The sequence below is a fragment of the Schistocerca nitens genome, chromosome 1, assembly GCF_023898315.1.
Source record: "Schistocerca nitens isolate TAMUIC-IGC-003100 chromosome 1, iqSchNite1.1, whole genome shotgun sequence".
Classification (NCBI taxonomy): Eukaryota; Metazoa; Arthropoda; class Insecta; order Orthoptera; family Acrididae; genus Schistocerca; species Schistocerca nitens.
In genome coordinates this window covers 27,178,776-27,198,103 of record NC_064614.1, presented here as the reverse complement: position 1 = coordinate 27,198,103, position 19,328 = coordinate 27,178,776, and the positions used below count along the sequence as shown (strand labels likewise).

The following is a 19,328-nucleotide window of genomic DNA, read 5'->3' as shown; positions in this document are numbered from 1 at the left end:
CACGCAACTGAGGAAGACAGGACTAAAAAAGTTGAAGATGTCAAGTAAGTGGCAGTTAGTAACCAAATATTCGCAACTTTCTCGCAGACACTCTGAATCGAACTCACGTTGAACGCAGCGTTTTTGTTTATCTCCAGCATGCTCGCGTTAAAACACGTCTATAACATTTATGTGATTACAGTAACTGATAGATGATGATGGTGATGTTTGGTTTGTGGGGCGCTCAAATGCGCGGTTATCAGCGCCCGTACAAATTCCCAACCTTCGCTCGGTACAATCTCGCCACTTTCATGAACGATGATTAAATGATAAGGACAACACAAACACCCAGTCATCTTGGGGCAGGTGAAAATCCCTGACCCCGCCGGGAATCGAACACGAGTAACTGTTAGAGTAACTGCCTTAAGTTTCGTAGAAAGTTTTATTTATTTTCTGTAGAGCAACTATTAGAGGAACTTGTAAAACTATTACCGGTGTTGCTCGTGCGTGTGCTACACTGTTTCCAAATAACGGCACTTACAAACTTGTTACAAGGAAGCGAAGTATACCACTACCACTGCAGTTTGCCTAAATATGACTTACACGCACAGTAGGTGTTACCCTCTGAGAGGATTTTGAAAGTTCTGACCGTGTGTTACCCAAAAGACAGAGGGAATAGAACGTGAATTTCGTAACTATGGCTGTTGGTAGAAATTAAAAGGACATGAATCTTCGTAAAAAATTACAGTAACAGATTTAACGTAAATGAAATAATAAACGGTCGCCAGCCTAATTAGGCGTAATAATGAGAAAACATTATTTCCAATAGATTTGTCTTTACTCTTACAAAAGGGAACTTTCATAAGTACTTTCTTTGTAAAGTGCAATGAACACATGTTACAACTAGACGAACTGCAGAGTGAGTAACAGTAGCTACCAACAGCATAAGTAAGTAATCATACAAACAAATAAAAACATATATGGAATTTATTCCTATTGACAAAAATCTTCACTTTTACCTTTCAATACCTTAGCACAGGAATTGTTCCCAAAATGACTTACACAAGATTAAGTGACATCTGATAAGAATTAAAGTTTGGACAACAGCCATATGCACATCATAAATGCAGTAAGATAACACTGAACACACACTTTTCATACATATTCTTTTAAATGATTACTTCAGGTTTCTTTAGCTAGAAAACGACTATTCAGTTTGGTTTCTTCCTTATATAAAAGAATGAAATGGGGGGCACAAAAACTATACTTTCTTTATACATGCAAGCTATACACACTTTCCCGAAACATTTTGCAGTATGATGAAAGCTGAATTACTGCCCCACTTCAGATCATTTCTTTTGCAAATTTTTAACGTTATTTGAACTGACAATACTCTCTACAACTACAGAAACGACTTCAAGTAAAATTTCAATTGCAGTTAACGTCTAGACCAGATGCTTTATAACACCACTTGTGAAGCAGGTGATTTTCACTGACAACTTTTATACTGCTGAACATTAAAACATTGATATTTGTAAAATGGAAGCAAACCGAAGCACATTGGAGATTTTCATGGATTCAGTAATATCACGGAAACTAATACTCTAACTACTCACTCCTATATATTTTCGCATTCAGAACTAACACGGGTGACTATCATTTTTTCACACACAGTGTACTCGGATATTGGTCATTATGAGGAGAGGACCCCGATAGGTACCATGAAAGGAAACAATTCATGGTTCGAACACAAAGTTTAGTATTATTTGCATTGTTGTTGTTGTGGTCTTCAGTCCTGAGACTGGTTTGATGCAGCTCTCCATGCTACTCTATCCTGTGCAAGCTTCTTCGTCTCCCAGTACCTACTGCAACCTACATCCTTCTGAATCTACTTAGTGTATTCATCTCTTGGTCTCCCTCTACGATTTTTACCCTCCACGCTGCCCTCCAATACTAAATTGGTGATCCCTTGATGCCTCAGAACATGTCCTACCAACCGATCACTTCTCCTAGACAAGTTGTGCCACAAACTCCTCTTCTCCCCAATCCTATTCAATACTTCCTCATTAGTTATGTGATCTACCCATCTAATCTTCATCATTCTTCTGTAGCACCACATTTCGAAAGCTTCTATTCTCTTCTTGTCCAAACTATTTATCGTCCACGTTTCACTTCCATACATGGCTACACTCCATACAAATACTTTCAGAAATGACTTCCCGACACTTAAATCTATACTCGATGTTAACAAATTTCTCTTCTTCAGAAACGCTTTCCTTGCCATTGCCAGTCTACATTTTATATCCTCTCTGCTTCGACCATCATCAGTTACTTTGCTCCCCAAATAGCAAAACTCCTTTACTACTTTAAGTGTCTCATTTCCTAATCTAATTCCCTCAGCATCACCCGACCTAATTCTACTACATTCCATTATCCTCGATTTGCTTTTGTTGATGTTCATCTTAAATCCTCCTTTCAAGACACTATCCATTCCATTCAATTGCTCTTCCAAGTCCTTTGCTGTCTCTGACAGAATTACAATGTCATCGGCGAACCTCAAAGTTTTTATTTCTTCTCCATGGATTTGCATTATTATTGCAAATTAATTCACACAAATACTCTGGTTCATACTCATATACAGTCCTAACCTCTGGAACCTGTTGAAGTGGTGGCGCAATAGTGTTGGCGAGCATGTGGCTGGTACCTGGTCTCTCCTTTCGCAGTAATATGCTCTATTTAGTTCTTCTTGGTGGCGTGAATATCATTTTTAGACCCATTTCCAGTGCGAGAGCACCATTCTACAGCCACAATTACACCCGAGGCCATTCCATCTACACTCCTGGAAATGGAAAAAAGAACACATTGACACCGGTGTGTCAGACCCACCATACTTGCTCCGGACACTGCGAGAGGGCTGTACAAGCAATGATCACACGCACGGCACAGCGGACACACCAGGACCCGCGGTGTTGGCCGTCGAATGGCGCTAGCTGCGCAGCATTTGTGCACCGCCGCCGTCAGTGTCAGCCAGTTTGCCGTGGCATACGGAGCTCCATCGCAGTCTTTAACACTGGTAGCATGCCGCGACAGCGTGGACGTGAACCGTATGTGCAGTTGACGGACTTTGAGCGAGGGCGTATAGTGGGCATGCGGGAGGCCGGGTGGACGTACCACCGAATTGCTCAACACGTGGGGCGTGAGGTCTCCACAGTACATCGATGTTGTCGCCAGTGGTCGGCGGAAGGTGCACGTGCCCGTCGACCTGGGACCGGACCGCAGCGACGCACGGATGCACGCCAAGACCGTAGGATCCTACGCAGTGCCGTAGGGGACCGCACCGCCACTTCCCAGCAAATTAGGGACACTGTTGCTCCTGGGGTATCGGCGAGGACCATTCGCAACCGTCTCCATGAAGCTGGGCTACGGTCCCGCACACCGTTAGGCCGTCTTCCGCTCACGCGCCAACATCGTGCAGCCCGCCTCCAGTGGTGTCGCGACAGGCGTGAATGGAGGGACGAATGGAGACGTGTCGTCTTCAGCGATGAGAGTCGCTTCTGCCTTGGTGCCAATGATGGTCGTATGCGTGTTTGGCGCCGTGCAGGTGAGCGCCACAATCAGGACTGCATACGACCGAGGCACACAGGGCCAACACCCGGCATCATGGTGTGGGGAGCGATCTCCTACACTGGCCGTACACCACTGGTGATCGTCGAGGGGACACTGAATAATGCACGGTACATCCAAACCGTCATCGAACCCATCGTTCTACCATTCCTAGACCGGCAAGGGAACTTGCTGTTCCAACAGGACAATGCACGTCCGCATGTATCCCGTGCCACCCAACGTGCTCTAGAAGGTGTAAGTCAACTACCCTGGCCAGCAAGATCTCCGGATCTGTCCCCCATTGAGCATGTTTGGGACTGGATGAAGCGTCGTCTCACGCGGTCTGCACGAACGCTGGTCCAACTGAGGCGCCAGGTGGAAATGGCATGGCAAGCCGTTCCACAGGACTACATCCAGCATCTCTACGATCGTCTCCATGGGAGAATAGCAGCCTGCATTGCTGCGAAAGGTGGATATACACTGTACTAGTGCCGACATTGTGCATGCTCTGTTGCCTGTGTCTATGTGCCTGTGGTTCTGTCAGTGTGATCATGTGATGTATCTGACCCCAGGAATGTGTCAATAAAGTTTCCCCTTCCTGGGACAATGAATTCACGGTGTTCTTATTTCAATTTCCAGGAGTGTAGAATCAGATACTGGGTGCTTAACTCGGCACCTGCGCTGTTGACTGGTCGGCCGCCGGCTACTGACTGCTTACTGTGCTATCTCGCTTCCCGCTTAGACTGAGCGCCAATTCCAGCTTTTGGCGCGCGCCAACTCGCTTCCGTTGCGGAGGGGAAGTGCTATACCTTTTTCATTGCACAGTGCAAGTTCCTAAATATGAACCAGTTTTTTACATTATTATTTCCTTTACATAAACAAACGTATTTTAGAAAGTCTCATTATTCAAATACACAGCTAGAATGCTACAAAACATACTTCGTGAAACTCTATTTCCCTACAGTAAATCAATGACACTAAGCATTAAAGAGTAAACATTTTACAATTCACATCATTAATTTCGCTGAACAACTACTCCCTATCGATCATGGTATTACAAACTGCCTTAAGTTGTGTACAAAATTTTATTTATTTATTCATGACTGGCTTGGGCAAATTAGGTAGGAACCTAAGTCTTGCATCACAATCAACCACTAAGCTATTTTGATATACAGTGATGTCTCTCTGTCAAAGTTACATTGGATGTTGCCACACTTATATGTTTTGTAGTCGGTAACTTTACATGCAAACCTGGCTGTAATACAAGGCACGTACGTCGATGAGTTGATAATGGACAAGCCGCCCGAAACTAGTCATCAGTAAATTAATAAAGCTTCTTATAAAACTCCAGTCGGTTCCTCAAACAGTTACTGCAGTGACTTTGCTTCTATTATCATATGCATTCAGCTGTCGCTTTTAATTTTCACGCATCGTGTATAAGAGCTAATGCGGATGGTGGCCGCCTAACCAAAAGTAATGCATCTATTCGTTTACAAATATTCGATGATGGCCACACAAAAACGTACAACGTATGTCTGGGTAATTAGAGTATACCCCATGTACCTAGCGTCTGCAGTAACTGACCATTGCAACGTGTTTAAACAAGGATCTGCAACAAAGTCTTTTTAGCTTAGATGGAACAGACACCCTGGCATCCAGTACACTTCTAACGTAGTACTGTAATATAAACAGTGCTGTTTTTCTGGGGGAACGCTGGGGGATGTGTACCCCTAAACGTTTTCGTCGACAAAGTAATTTTTTTACTATGTTGGGAATTTGGAAGAGTGCCAAAGATTTATTTCACTCACTCCGTCTTCAAGCCACGAGTGGCCTACCGGGACCATCCGACCGCCGTGTCATCCTCCGAGGAGGATGCGGATAGGAGGGGCGTGGGGTCAGCACACCGCTCTCCCGGTCGTAAGATGGTATTCTTGCCCGAAGCCGCTACTATTCAGTCGAGTAGCTCCTCAATTGGCATCACGAAGCTGTGTGCACCCCGAAAAATGGCAACAGCGCAAAGTGGCTGGATGGTCACCCATCCAAGTGCCGGTCACGCCCAACAACCCTTAACTTCGGTGATCTCACGGGAACCGGTGTATCCACTCCGGCAAGGCCATTGCCCAAAGATTTATTTCACGGACTTAAATTTTTTATTTCCTTTTTTCGTGTTGGTAATTGCAATACGAACGATACCAGTGCAGTTTTTGGCGGGAAAAGCGATGTCATTGACTGTTTCAAGCATTTCGAAGCTGCGGCAGCTGAATCGCTGGCAGCCAGTTCGACAAGCATGTAGTGCTCTCGCCCGCTAATAGTGGGCGATGGTAGTGCTAAACGGATATGCGTAAGATCAAACGCCGGGGTACCGATAGATGTCTCTACGGTCGCGCTACCATGATGATGTCGATGACGTCATGGCTGAAAGCAGATGGGTGGTATCCCATGTTTCAGTTATAAGTATTTTTCGCTGCATTAAATTCAATGTCGAGGTACCCTCAAACTTTTTTTTTTTTTAGAAAAAATGCACTGAATATAAATAGCAGGTGCAGTGAAGGGAGTTCTAGTCGGGCGCAAGTTCCAGCGGTCTACATGTGACGTACGCCTACCCGACGGTATGTGGTTAACAGCTGGGTGCTTGGGCCTGTTGCAGGTGCCGGCCGCATATGCTGATGGCGCTGCTGCGGGCGGACTGTCAGCGCGGCGTGCTGACGCTGCTGCTGCTGGCGGCTGCGCTGACAGGTGAGTGGCTGATGCTTACCTGCGACCCCGAGGTGCGGTGTCGGTTGTCCGTGTAACGGCACTGCGCCAGGTCACGAAGCTGTGACAGGGACATCGGTCAGCAACAGTCTAGGATGCGACGACCTGCAGGTTTGAGTGTAACTACGAACAGGAAAATATTTTTTTTGAAATTACTAACTCACAATTCAACAAGAACTGACATTTTAATCAGACAGAATGGGCATGTTATAAGCGAGACGGAACAGTTCAAGTTCCTAGGCGTACGGATAGATAGTAAGCTGTTGTGGAAAGCCCATGTTCAGGATCTTGTTCAGAAACTAAATGCTGCTTTATTTACCATTAGAACAGTATCTGAAATAAGTGACACTTCAACACGAAAAGTAGTCTACTTCGCATATTTTCATACGCTTATGTCGTATGGTATTATTTTTTGGGGTAATTCTTCTGATTCAAAAAGGGTATTTTTGGCTCAAAAACGGGCTGTTCGAGCTATATGTGGTGTAAGTTCGAGAACCTCTTGTCGACCCCTATTCAAAAATCTGGGAATTCTGACATTGCCCTCACAGTATATATTTTCTTTAATGTCGTTTGTTGTTAGCAATATTAGCCTATTCCCAAGAGTTAGCAGCTTTCACTCAGTTAATACTAGGCAGAAATCAAATCTGCGTGTAGAATGCAGTTCCTTGACTCTTGTGCAGAAAGGAGTGCAGTATTCTGCTGCATCAATTTTCAATAAGCTACCACAAGAACTCAAAAATCTTAGCAGTAGCCCAAACTCTTTTAAGTCTAAACTGAAGAGTTTCCTCATGGCTCACTCCTTCTATTCTGTCGAGGAGCTCCTGGAAGAACTAAAAAATTAAGCAAATTCCAGTGTTACATTGTTGATTGTCTTCATTTAAACTTATGACTTGTCACCTGAATATGTTTTTTTTTTCTATATTTCATTTTATCTGTTTCTAATATCGTGTTATAATTTCATGTATTGACTCGTTCCATGACCATGGAGATTTCTCCTTAATTTGGTCCCACGGAACAATAAATAAATAAATAAAAATAAAAAAAAGAAATGGGGGATACGTATGCGGGGCGCCCCCTCTGTAATGTTATGTGAGCCTCACTGCCCTTTTTTTCTAACTAACTTGTGCCTAATTTTATTCTGAGATGCCCAGTAATGTATATAAATACCGTAAATGTAAATGTGATTCAAAAAGAACATGAAGAGAAATGAAGCGCAGCTGGACAGCAAGAAACTCTTTTGCGCGCAATCCCCTCATCGATGTTGTTGTTGTTGTTGTTGTTGTTGTGCTCTTCAGTCCTGAGGCTAGTTTCATGCAGCTCTCCATGCTACTCTATCCTGTGCAAGCTTCTTTATCTCCCAGGACCTACTGCAGCCAACATCCTTCTCAATCTGCTTAGTGTATTCATCTCTTGGTCTCTCTCTACGATCTTTACCCTCCACGCTACCCTCCAATACTAAATTGATGATCCCTCGGTGTCTCAGAACATGTCCTACCAACCGATCCCTTCTTCTAGTCAAGTTGTCCCACAAGCTCCTCTTCTCCCCAATTCTATTCAATACCTCCTCATTAGTTATGTGATCTACCCATCTAATCTTCAGCATTAATCTGTAGTACCACATTTCGAAAGCTTCTATTCTCTTCTTGTCTAAACTATTTATCGTCCATGTTTCACTTCCATACATGGCTACACTCCATACAAATATTTTCAGAAACGAGTTCCTGACATTTAAATCTATACTCGTTGTTAACAAATTTCTCTTCTTCAGAAACGCTTTCCTTGCCATTGCCAGTCTACATTTTATATCCTCTCTACTTCGACCATCATCAGTTATTTTGCTCCCCAAATAGTACAACACCTTTACTACTTTAAGTGTCTCATTTCCTAATCTAATTCCCTCAGCATCACCCGACTTAATTCGACTACATTCCATTATCCTCGTTTTGCTTTTGTTGATGTTCATCTTATACCCTCCTTTCAAGACACTGTCCATTCCGTTCAACTGCTCTTCCAAGTCCTTTGCTATCTCTGACAGAATTACAATGTCATCGGCGAACCTCAAAGTTTTTATTTCTTCTCCATGGATTTTAATACCTTCTCCGAACTTTTCTTTTGTTTCCTTTATTGCTTGCTCAATATACAGATTGAATAGCATCGGGGAGAGGCTACAACCCTGTCTCACTCCCTTCCCAACAGCTGCTTCCCTTTCATACTCTTATAACTCTTACAACTGCCATCTGGTTTCTGTACAAATTGTAAATAGCCTTTCGCTCCCTGTATTTTTCCCCTTCCACCTTCAGAAATTGAAAGAGAGAATTCCAATCAACATTGTCAAAAGCTTTCTCTAAGTCTACAAATGCTAGAAACGTAGGTTTGCCTTTCCTCAATCTTTCTTCTAAGATAAGTCGTAGGGTCAGTGTTGCCTCACGTGTTCCACCATTTCTACGGAATCCATACTGATCTTCCCCGAGGTCGGCTTCTATCAGTTTTTCCATTCGTCTGTAAAGAATTCGCGTTAGTACTTTGCAGCTGTGACTTATTAAACTGATATTCGGTAATTTTCACATCTGTCAACACCTGCTTTCTTTGGCATTGAAATTATTGTATTCTTCTTGAAGTCTGAGGGTATTTCGCCTGTCTCATACATCTTTCTCACCAGATGGTAGAGTTTTGTCAGGACTAGCTCTCCCATCGATATTAGTTGTGAATCTTTGAGTATGGACTCTACAAAAAAGACAATTGATTTACTAAAAAAACAAGAGGACTGTTAATCTGTATATTGTGGAAAAAGGGCGTGTTGCTAGGCCGTCGCTCAGATCGTATTGTAACATTTAATGAATATTGATATTTTAGTGATAAAACCGAGTAAAGTGTGTGTGTAAGAGTTGCCAAACATTTATGTATACAAATTTTCTGGGAGTGAAGAATAGAAATATCTTGCTTTTGGAAAAGGAGGTGAACTTCATTGTCGTCGCCGTCTATCAATCGACAGAATTGTAAGTGTACAAAGTTCACTAAAATACAGGAAAAGAAATGCATTCTCTATAGTAACAACCTCTCATAATTTCTTCATTACAGTAATTGGATTATGTTATTGTACAACGGTATGGTGCTGAACTCCACTGACCAATTTTGATATAGCAGGACGTGTAGTTTGAAGGAAGTTTGTGTGCCAAGCAATCTCCTTTTCTCACGAAAAGCAGATTGCAGTTTTATCTTATTTCCTTACAACAGTGGTCCCTTAGGTATGAAAAGCTACGAAAACCTGGGCTCAAAGATTTCCGCAATGCGGCCAAGAAACTAACAGAGTCGTATTTTAAACCTTAAGGAATAATAACTACCTCCAAATTGTAATAATTCACCAATTTTTGCAGAAGCTGATCATTCAAGGAGGCAGCAACCAAAGTTCAGGTACCAGTTACGACTTAAAGTAAAAATCGTAATCAAAAATTTATCCATCTCTCTCTCCAAACACGTATATAAATATCCATATTATTAAGATAAACGTCATTTTATATCGCCCCCCCCCCCTTGCGGGGCCGCCCGCATTGTCACCCCCACCGCCCCCGCCAGTCAGCCCGCACGCTATTCGTTCGTTTCTTTCGTCAGTCGACTCTACTGTATCGAGTTATCGAGTAGTTGTACTTTCCTAAGTATCACGCGCGTCCTCGTATTTTATACGTTTCTGTCTGGCACATAGATAGCTAACACATACCTACGAGGAAAGTCGTGGCCATTCTAGTGATCTAGATACGTTATTGTGTCTGGCATTTGTTCGAGAAAAGTCGCGAATATTTTACTGTTTTCTTGTACAGAGAGCCTTCGATACGTAGCGTTTTAAATACGGACTATTCGCCGAATAGGAAGCTAGTTTATGTTAAGAAGCAAAAATATTAAGACTGAAGAGTGAATAAGTAAGAAGTTCTAGTTGTAGCAAGTGCAAGTGTGAAAAGTAGTCAAGAGTGAGAGTGATCAGTTATTTGTGAAGTATTAATGATAGTAATTCATAGAAATTTCTCAGTAAAAACGTTGATACGAGTTTCGTAACAATATTTTTACTAACAACGTAACACTGATGCGTATATCTCCGGTAATAGTGATTTTCGGGAATATTCCTAAAAACGCATTGTTACTACATAGGCCATCTATCGAATGCACTAGAAAGGAACGGAATTGACAGTAAAAGTTCCACACACACTTAAATTGCCGGATGACGTCATCATTGGAAACTCGCCCTTATATTATACGTCGTAAAGTACATGTTGGCTTGCTTTCACAGTATGTGTTTGTTCGCACTCCGTAAAAGTCTGGAAGCGAACATTCTGATATCGAATGTTCTCGAATCAACCGAGCCACATATGAAGGGCTTATTTCAATACTGGTGCAAGTCCTTTTTTGTTCATTCTGAGATACAGAGTCCTAAAATTAAATCAGCACTGAAAAATCTGCTGTTGAGATACCAGAAATATTCAAGTATATATACTGAATTTGTTCATTCTGCGATACAGAGTCGTAAAGTTAAATCAGCACTGAAAAATCTGCTGTTGAGATACCAAAAATATTCAAGTATGTATACTGAATTTCTTCATTCTGAGATACAGAGTCCTAAAGTTCAATGAGCGCTGAAAAATCTGCAGTTGAGGTATCAGAAGTATTCATGTATATATACCGAATTCAACTATATATACTTGAACATTGCCGGCCAGAGTAGCCGAGCGGTTCTAGGCGCTACAGTCTGGAACCGCGCGACCGCTACGGTCGCAGGTTCGAATCCTGCCTTGGGCATGGATGTGTGTGATGTCTTTAGGTTAGTTATGTTTAAGTAGTTCTAAGTTCTATGGGACTGATGACCTCAGAACTTATGTCCCTTAGTGCTCAGAGCCATTTATGAATATTTCTCGTATCTCAACTGCAGATCTTTCAACGCTCATCTAACTTTAGGCCTCTGTATCTCAGAATTAACAAAAATGGACTTGTACCACTATAAAAATAAGACCTTCATATACAAGGGGAGCAGAATAGCTGCCACGTAGTCAGCTTGAAAGCTACAATCGTCCCGTTAACTTCGAAGTGATAAAAAGTGTAAAAAGTGAACGACTGCGGTTATTGGCTATTACCACGGACTTCAGTGAGTGTTGTACTTAGTGATATTAGAAATGCGTGGAGTGTGACCGTGTGTGTTTTAGTGCTAAGTGTGCTAGTGTAGTTTTTCAACATTGCGACATACAAAGACATAGCTGCTGTCGACAATGAAGGAGGATCGACTTAATGGCTTAGCTCTGTTGAACACTCACCCTGGCATTGATTGTCCTATGGACGATGTAATTAACCAATTTAACAGGAAGAAAGGGGGCACAGAATTCATCATTTAAGGAGGAGAACTCAATTGTAGCTTTTTTATATCATAAAATGGTATTGTATATGTGTATAATCAGTTTAAACAAAGCTTTCTTAAACTTTGCATGTGACTTGATTAATTTTTATTACGGTAAAAGTAAAGGTATCTCAAGATATCTTTAGCGCCCCCTCCTTGAGGTTTTTCTGTATCCGCCACTGAAATGAACTAGGTTCGAATCCCATGCCCACACACAACTTGGTTTGGCGCAGTACTCCAGAGGCATAAAGCATTTCTTCCCATGCGAAAGAACCTCTCAGTGTTCCACAGATTACAACTGAGAAATGTAGTGATGGAAAATTAGTGCAAAAGTTGGAGACTCATTCTCCACGCGACTCTTTTCTCAGTACATAACTGTATCGAAGTTACTATGGGCTCATCCCCTTATGAATTACATGCATTAAATTAGTGTCGAGGCAACCACAGCAGGCAACCCCAAAATACATCCACAACGAGTGCACAGCAATATCTACAGTATTCTAGAGATACATTGAGAGACATTACAGTGCCATAACTTAAAAACATCACCAGGTGCTCTAAAAAACAAGTTACAGTTTAATACGCTGATAGTACGTATAGCCAGCACACAGTAAATTCAAAATAAATAAATCTGTAATATTAAAGTGTCAATGTCTGTAATAATAAATTTGTGTCAGACCTTCAAGTTTATCGTAACAGGATCTACTTCGAGGCTTCTAACCTCGTCTTCTGATGTATCGCTTCACATTAACGAATCGTAGTAAGCGAGTGAATACATAATGCAATTGCGTTACTTGTTGAGTATGCGTTAATAAAATCCTTGCCTTCTTTCGGCAGTAAGAGTAATTAATGCCCATACGTTCAATTGAAAATGTACATAAAATTAAAATTTCTTAATCGTCAGAGCCTGTACGAGTGCTGTTACAGTACTCAGTTTATTCATGGATGTCCTTGCCGTATGAACAGGATTTTACAAAGATAGCAACGGGATGATGAACTGGCTGTGATAACAGATTCGCCGGAAAACATATACAAATCAATCTCCCGCAAGTCCTGTGGCAGTATTCAATAGGCACAAACTCAGATCACTCATTTTTGAATAAACGTAAATGTTATACGCTTTGAAATTCAGAAATTCTATTCTCTTGAAATCGTGTCGTAGAATTTGTGTCGTAGAAATTGCTACAAGCCGTGATGGCAGCCAAAAACAGTATATGTATTTAACAAACTGATACGTCCGTACTGGCTGAGACTTCAAAGCAAAGTAAAGATACACTCTTTTAGTCTTTTCACTATCTTATTACGAGATTTGCTCTCCAAGGATAAGCGCTATAGTCAAAAAGCATTTAGTGCGCTCTCGCAGTTCATAAAAATCTTTCACGCTACATTACATGAATGTCATATTTTACTGTCGATGTTGACTTTGCTCTAATCCACCAGAAATTAAGTTTTTTAATTAGAAGTTTGTACATATACCGTAGGCCTAACAATAACGTAAGAAGGTATCCTTGCTGCAGGGTATATACTGTGAGGGTGTCTGCTGATATACGGGGTGTTACAAAAAGTTACGGTCAAACTTTCAGGAAACATTCCTAACACACAAAGAAAGAAATTAAATATGTTAAGTGGACATGTGTGCGGAAACGCTTACTTTCCATGTTAGAGCTCATTTTATTACTTCTCTTCAAATCACATTAATCATGGAATGGAAACACACAGCAACAGAACGTACCAGCGTGACTTCAAACACTTTGTTACAGGAAATGTTCAAAATCTCCTCCGTTAGCGAGGATACATGCATCCACCCCCGTCGCATGGATCCCTGATGCACTGATGCAGCCCTGGAGAATGGCGTATTGTATCACAGCCGTCCAAAATAAGAGCACGAAGAGTCTCTACATTTGGTACCGGGGTTGCGTAGACAAGAGCTTTCAAATGTCCCCATAAATGAAAGTCAAGAGGGTTGAAGTCAGGAGAGCGTGGAGGCCATGGAATTGGTCCGCCTCTACCAATCCATCGGTCACCGAATCTGTTGTTGAGAAGCGTACCAACACTTCGACTGAAATGTGCAGGAGCTCCATCGTGCATGAACCAAATGTGGCCGGCCGAAGTGGCCGTACGGTTAAAGGCGCTGCAGTCTGGAACCGCAAGACCGCTACGGTCGCAGGTTCGAATCCTTCCTCGGGCATGGATGTTTGTGATGTCCTTAGGTTAGTTAGGTTTAACTAGTTCTAAGTTCTAGGGGACTAATGACCTCAGCAGTTGAGTCCCATAGTGCTCAGAGCCATTTGAACCAAATGTTGTGTCGTACTTGTAAAGGCACATGTTCTAGCAGCACAGGTAGAGTATCCCGTATGAAATCATGATAACGTGCCCCATTGAGCGTAGGTGCAAGAACATGGGGCCCAATCAAGACATCACCAACAATGCCTGACCAAACGTTCACAGTAAAATTGTGTTGATGACGTGATTCCATAATTGCGTGCGGATTCTCGTCAGCCCACACATGCTGATTGTGAAAATTTACAATTTGATCATGTTGGAATGAAGCCTCATCCGTAAAGAGAACATTTGCACTGAAATGAGGATTGACACATTGTTGGATGAACCATTTGCAGAAGTGTACCCGTGGAGGCCAATCAGCTGCTGATAGTGCCTGCACAGGCTGTACATGGTACGGAAACAACTGGTTCTCCCGTAGCACTCTCCGTACAGTGACGTGGTCAACGTTACCTTGTACAGCAGCAACTTCTGTGACGCTGACATTAGGGTTATCGTCAACTGCACGAAGAATTGCCTCGTCCATTGCAGGTGTCCTCGTCGTTCTAGGTCTTCCCCAGTCGCGAGTCATAGGGTGGAATGTTCCGTGATCCCTAAGACGCCGATCAATTGCTTCGAACGTCTTCATGTCGGGACACCTTCGTTCTGGAAATCTGTCTCGATACAAACGTGCCGCGCCACGGCTATTGCTCCGTGCTAATCCATACATCAAATGGGCATCTGCCAACTCCGCATTTGTAAACATTGCACTGACTGCAAAACCACGTTCGTGATGTACACTAACCTGTTGATGCTACGTACTGATGTGCTTGATGCTAGTACTGTAGAGCAATGAGTCGCATGTCAACACAAGCACCGAAGTCAACATTACCTTTCTTCAATTGGGCCAACAGGCGGTGAATCGAGGAAGTACAGTACATACTGACGAAACTAAAATGAGCTCTAACATGGAAATTAAGCGTTTCCGGACACATGTCACCATAACATCTTTTCTTTATTTGTGTGTGAGGAATGTTTCCTGAAAGTTTGGCCGTACTTTTTTGTAACACCCTGTAAATAGTACCTCTGACAGTGAAATTATTATCAAACATTAAACTAGTGTGTACGGATTTCCGGTCTTTTAGAAATGAGCAATTGAGATGTGGTGCAAAACAATAAAAGAAGTGGTCGGTGGCCTTCTGCCACTAGACGCCAGCTTTAACCCTCCTGTGGTTGCGCCTAAAAAATTTCACAATAAGTCGCGTGAATGACAGTAGTCATCCATAGAGGTTTTAATGTTATACGAATATAAATTTATTTTTAATTTTATTAAAATATATTAGTGCTATAATATGTGACTTAAAAAGCAAGTTACGAGTTAAAAAGCTTTGTTATTGAATATATTAATCTTATAATGAACCCCTTGAGAGCGAGGTTGCAAGTTCTATCTTTCGTGCGGCTCACTTGCAAAAGTTGTGTTAACAATTACGACAGGAGAAATATTAGCACCCTGAACACTGAATGAAAAATGGCATGCCACAGTGATCACAAAGGTTCGCACCATCGAGATTGAAGACGAACTCCTTCGGAGTTACAAAATCTGCAGGTCCTTCAGGTAGGCACCCACTCTTGAAGAATGCGTACAGAATCGTATTGGCGGAACGGGGTGATGAGAATTGACGGCACGTAACCGAAAGTGGGATAATATGTTTTATAGGCATAGAAACCCCCCCATGAACCATGGACCTTGCCGTTGGTGGGGAGCCTTGCGTGCCTCAGCGATACAGATGGCCGTACCGTAGGTGCAACCACAACGGAGGAGTATCTGTTGAGAGGCCAGACAAACATGTGGTTCCTGAAGAGGGGCAGCAGCCTTTTCAGTAGTTGCAGGGGCAACAGTCGGGATGATTGACTGATCTGGCCTTGTAACATTAACCAAAACGGCCTTGCTGTGCTGGTACTGCGAACGGCTGAAAGCAAGGGGAAACTACAGCCGTAATTTTTCCCGAGGACATGCAGCTCTACTGTATGATTAAATGATGATGGCGTCCTCTTGGGTAAAATATTCCGGAGGTAAAATAGTCCCCCATTCGGATCTCCGGGCGGGGACTACTCAAGAGGACGTCGTTATCAGGAGAAAGAAAACTGGCGTTCTACGGATCGGAGCGTGGAATGTCAGATCACTTAATCGGGCAGGTAGGTTAGAAAATTTGAAAAGGGAAATGGATAGGTTAAAGTTAGATATAGTGGGAATTAGCGAAGTTCGGTGGCAGGAGGAACAAGACTTTTGGTCAGGTGATTACAGGGTTATAAATACAAAATCAAATAGGGGTAATGCAGGAGTAGGTTTAATAATGAATAAAAAAATAGGAGTGCGGGTTAGCTACTACAAACAGCATAGTGAACGCATTATTGTGGCCAAGATAGACACAAAGCCCATGCCTACTACAGTAGTACAAGTTTATATGCCAACTAGCTCTGCAGGTGATGAAGAAATAGATGAAATGTATGACGAGATAAAAGAAATTATTCAGGTAGTGAAGGGAGACGAAAATTTAATAGTCATGGGTGACTGGAATTCGTCAGTAGGAAAAGGGAGAGAAGGAAACATAGTAGGTGAATATGGATTGGGGGGAAGGAATGAAAGAGGAAGCCGCCTTGTAGAATTTTGCACAGAGCATAACTTAATCATAGCTAACACTTGGTTCAAGAAACATGAAAGGAGGCTGTATACATGGAAGAAGCCAGGAGATACTGACAGGTTTCAGATAGATTATATAATGGTAAGACAGAGATTTAGGAACCAGGTTTTAAATTGTAAGACATTTCCAGGGGCAGATGTGGATTCTGACCACAATCTACTGGTTATGAACTGCAGATTGAAACTGAAGAAACTGCAAAAAGGTGGGAATTTAAGGAGATGGGACCTGGATAAACTGAAAGAACCAGAGGTTGTAGAGAGTTTCAGGGAGAGCATAAGGGAACAATTGACAGGAATGAGGGAAAGAAATACAGTAGAAGAAGAATGGGTAGCTCTGAGGGATGAAGTGGTGAAGGCAGCAGACGATCAAGTAGGTAAAAAGACGAGGGCTAATAGAAATCCTTGGGTAACAGAAGAAATATTGAATTTAATTGATGAAAGGAGAAAATATAAAAATGCAGTAAATGAAGCAGGCAAAAATGAATACAAGCGTCTCAAAAATGAAATCGACAGGAAGTGCAAAATGGCTAAGCAGGGGTGGCTAGAGGACAAATGTAAGGATGTAGAGGCTTGTCTCACTAGGGGTAAGATAGATACTGCCTACAGGAAAATTAAAGAGACCTTTGGAGAGAAGAGAACCACTTGTATGAGTATCAAGAGCTCAGATGGAAACCCAGTTCTTAGCAAAGAAGGGAAGGCAGAAAGGTGGAAGGAGTATATAGAGGGTTTATACAAGGGAGATGTACTTGAGGACAATATTATGGAAATGGAAGAGGATGTAGATGAAGACGAAATGGGAGATAAGATACTGCGTGAAGAGTTTGACAGAGCACTGAAAGACCTGAGTCGAAACAAGGCCCCGGGAGTAGACAACATTCCACTAGAACTACTGATGGCCTCGGGAGAGCCAGTCATGACAAAACTCTACCATCTGGTGAGCACGATGTATGAGACAGGCGAAATACGCTCAGACTTCAAGAAGAATATAATAATTCCAATCCCAAGGAAATCAGGTGTTGACAGATGTGAAAATTACCGAACTATCAGTTTAATAAGTCACAGCTGCAAAATACTAACGCGAATTCTTTACAGACGAATGGAAAAACTGGTAGAAGCCGACCTCGGGGAAGATCAGTTTGGATTCCGTAGAAATGTTGGAACACGTGAGGCAATACTGACCTTACGACTTATCTTGGAAGAAAGATTAAGAAAAGGCAAACCTACGTTTCTAGCATTTGTAGACTTAGAGAAAGCTTTTGACAATGTTGACTGGAATACTCTCTTTCAAATTCTGAAAGTGGCAGGGGTAAAATACAGGGAGAGAAAGGCTATTTACAATTTGTACAGAAACCAGATGGCAGTTATAAGAGTTGAGGGGCATGAAAGGGAAGCAGTGGTTGGGAAAGGAGTGAGACAGGGTTGTAGCCTCTCCCCGATGTTATTCAATCTGTATATTGAGCAAGCAGTAACGGAAACAAAAGAAAAATTCGGAGTAGGTATTAAAATTCATGGAGAAGAAGTAAAAACTTTGAGGTTCGCCGATGACATTGTAATTCTGTCAGAGACAGCAAAGGACTTGGAAGAGCAGTTGAACGGAATGGACAGTGTCTTGAAAGGAGGATATAAGATGAACATCAACAAAAGCAAAACGAGGATAATGGAATGTAGTCAAATTAAGTCGGGTGATGCTGAGGGAATTAGATTAGGAAATGAGACACTTAAAGTAGTAAAGGAGTTTTGCTATTTAGGGAGTAAAAAAACCGATGATGGTCGAAGTAGAGAGGATATAAAATGTAGACTGGCAATGGCAAGGAAAGCGTTTCTCAAGAAGAGAAATTTGTTAACATCGAGTATAGATTTAGGTGTCAGGAAGTCGTTTCTGAAAGTATTTGTATGGAGTGTAGCCATGTATGGAAGTGAGACATGGACGATAACTAGTTTGGACAAGAAGAGAATAGAAGCTTTCGAAATGTGGTGCTACAGAAGAATGCTGAAGATAAGGTAGGTAGATCACGTAACTAATGAGGAGGTATTGAATAGGATTGGGGAGAAGAGAAGTTTGTGGCACAACTTGACTAGAAGAAGGGATCGGTTGGTAGGACATGTTTTGAGGCATCAAGGGATCACAAATTTAGCATTGGAGGGCAGCGTGGAGGGTAAAAATCGTAGAGGGAGACCAAGAGATCAATACACTAAGCAGATTCAGAAGGACGTAGGTTGCAGTAGGTACTGGGAGATGAAGAAGCTTGCACAGGATAGAGTAGCATGGAGAGCTGCATCAAACCAGTCTCAGGACTGAAGACCACAACAACAACAGGCATAGAAAAGACAAACATCCAGAGGCTGAATTTGCCCGTTTGTTCCAGGTGGCATGAATTGCAGTGTCACATACTTTTAAGGAGGGATAGCTTTCTCTAAAGGAGAATGATTTGCATGATCAGACCAGGAATGAAGCAAAGACAAGTTATCTTGACCAGTTATTGGCCAAAAGCAGAGCTCAAACGATAGCTGTAGTTGTCTTACTTCCATTTTCCCACTCTTGCTTGCTGTGACCCAAATATTCCCTATTGCCCTTGCAAGATGACTCGCACGAGAAAGAATCATAGAGGGCAGAGCACCACCAACATCCCACAGCTCAAGAAATAACTGACCACCCAA

At 42.2% G+C, this 19,328-nt stretch overlaps 1 protein-coding gene across 1 annotated transcript in view; it reads left to right on the top strand.

Annotated features, from left to right (window-relative positions):
* Window positions 1-6,240: 6,240 nt before the first annotated feature.
* Window positions 6,241-19,328, top strand: part of LOC126258469 (Down syndrome cell adhesion molecule-like protein Dscam2) — a 687,321-nt gene continuing 674,233 nt past the window's right edge. The window contains exon 1 of the mRNA XM_049955646.1: window positions 6,241-6,318. Within this exon, the coding sequence (XP_049811603.1) occupies window positions 6,243-6,318 (76 nt within the window). The 5' untranslated portion in view covers window positions 6,241-6,242. The remainder of the gene's footprint in view (window positions 6,319-19,328) is intronic.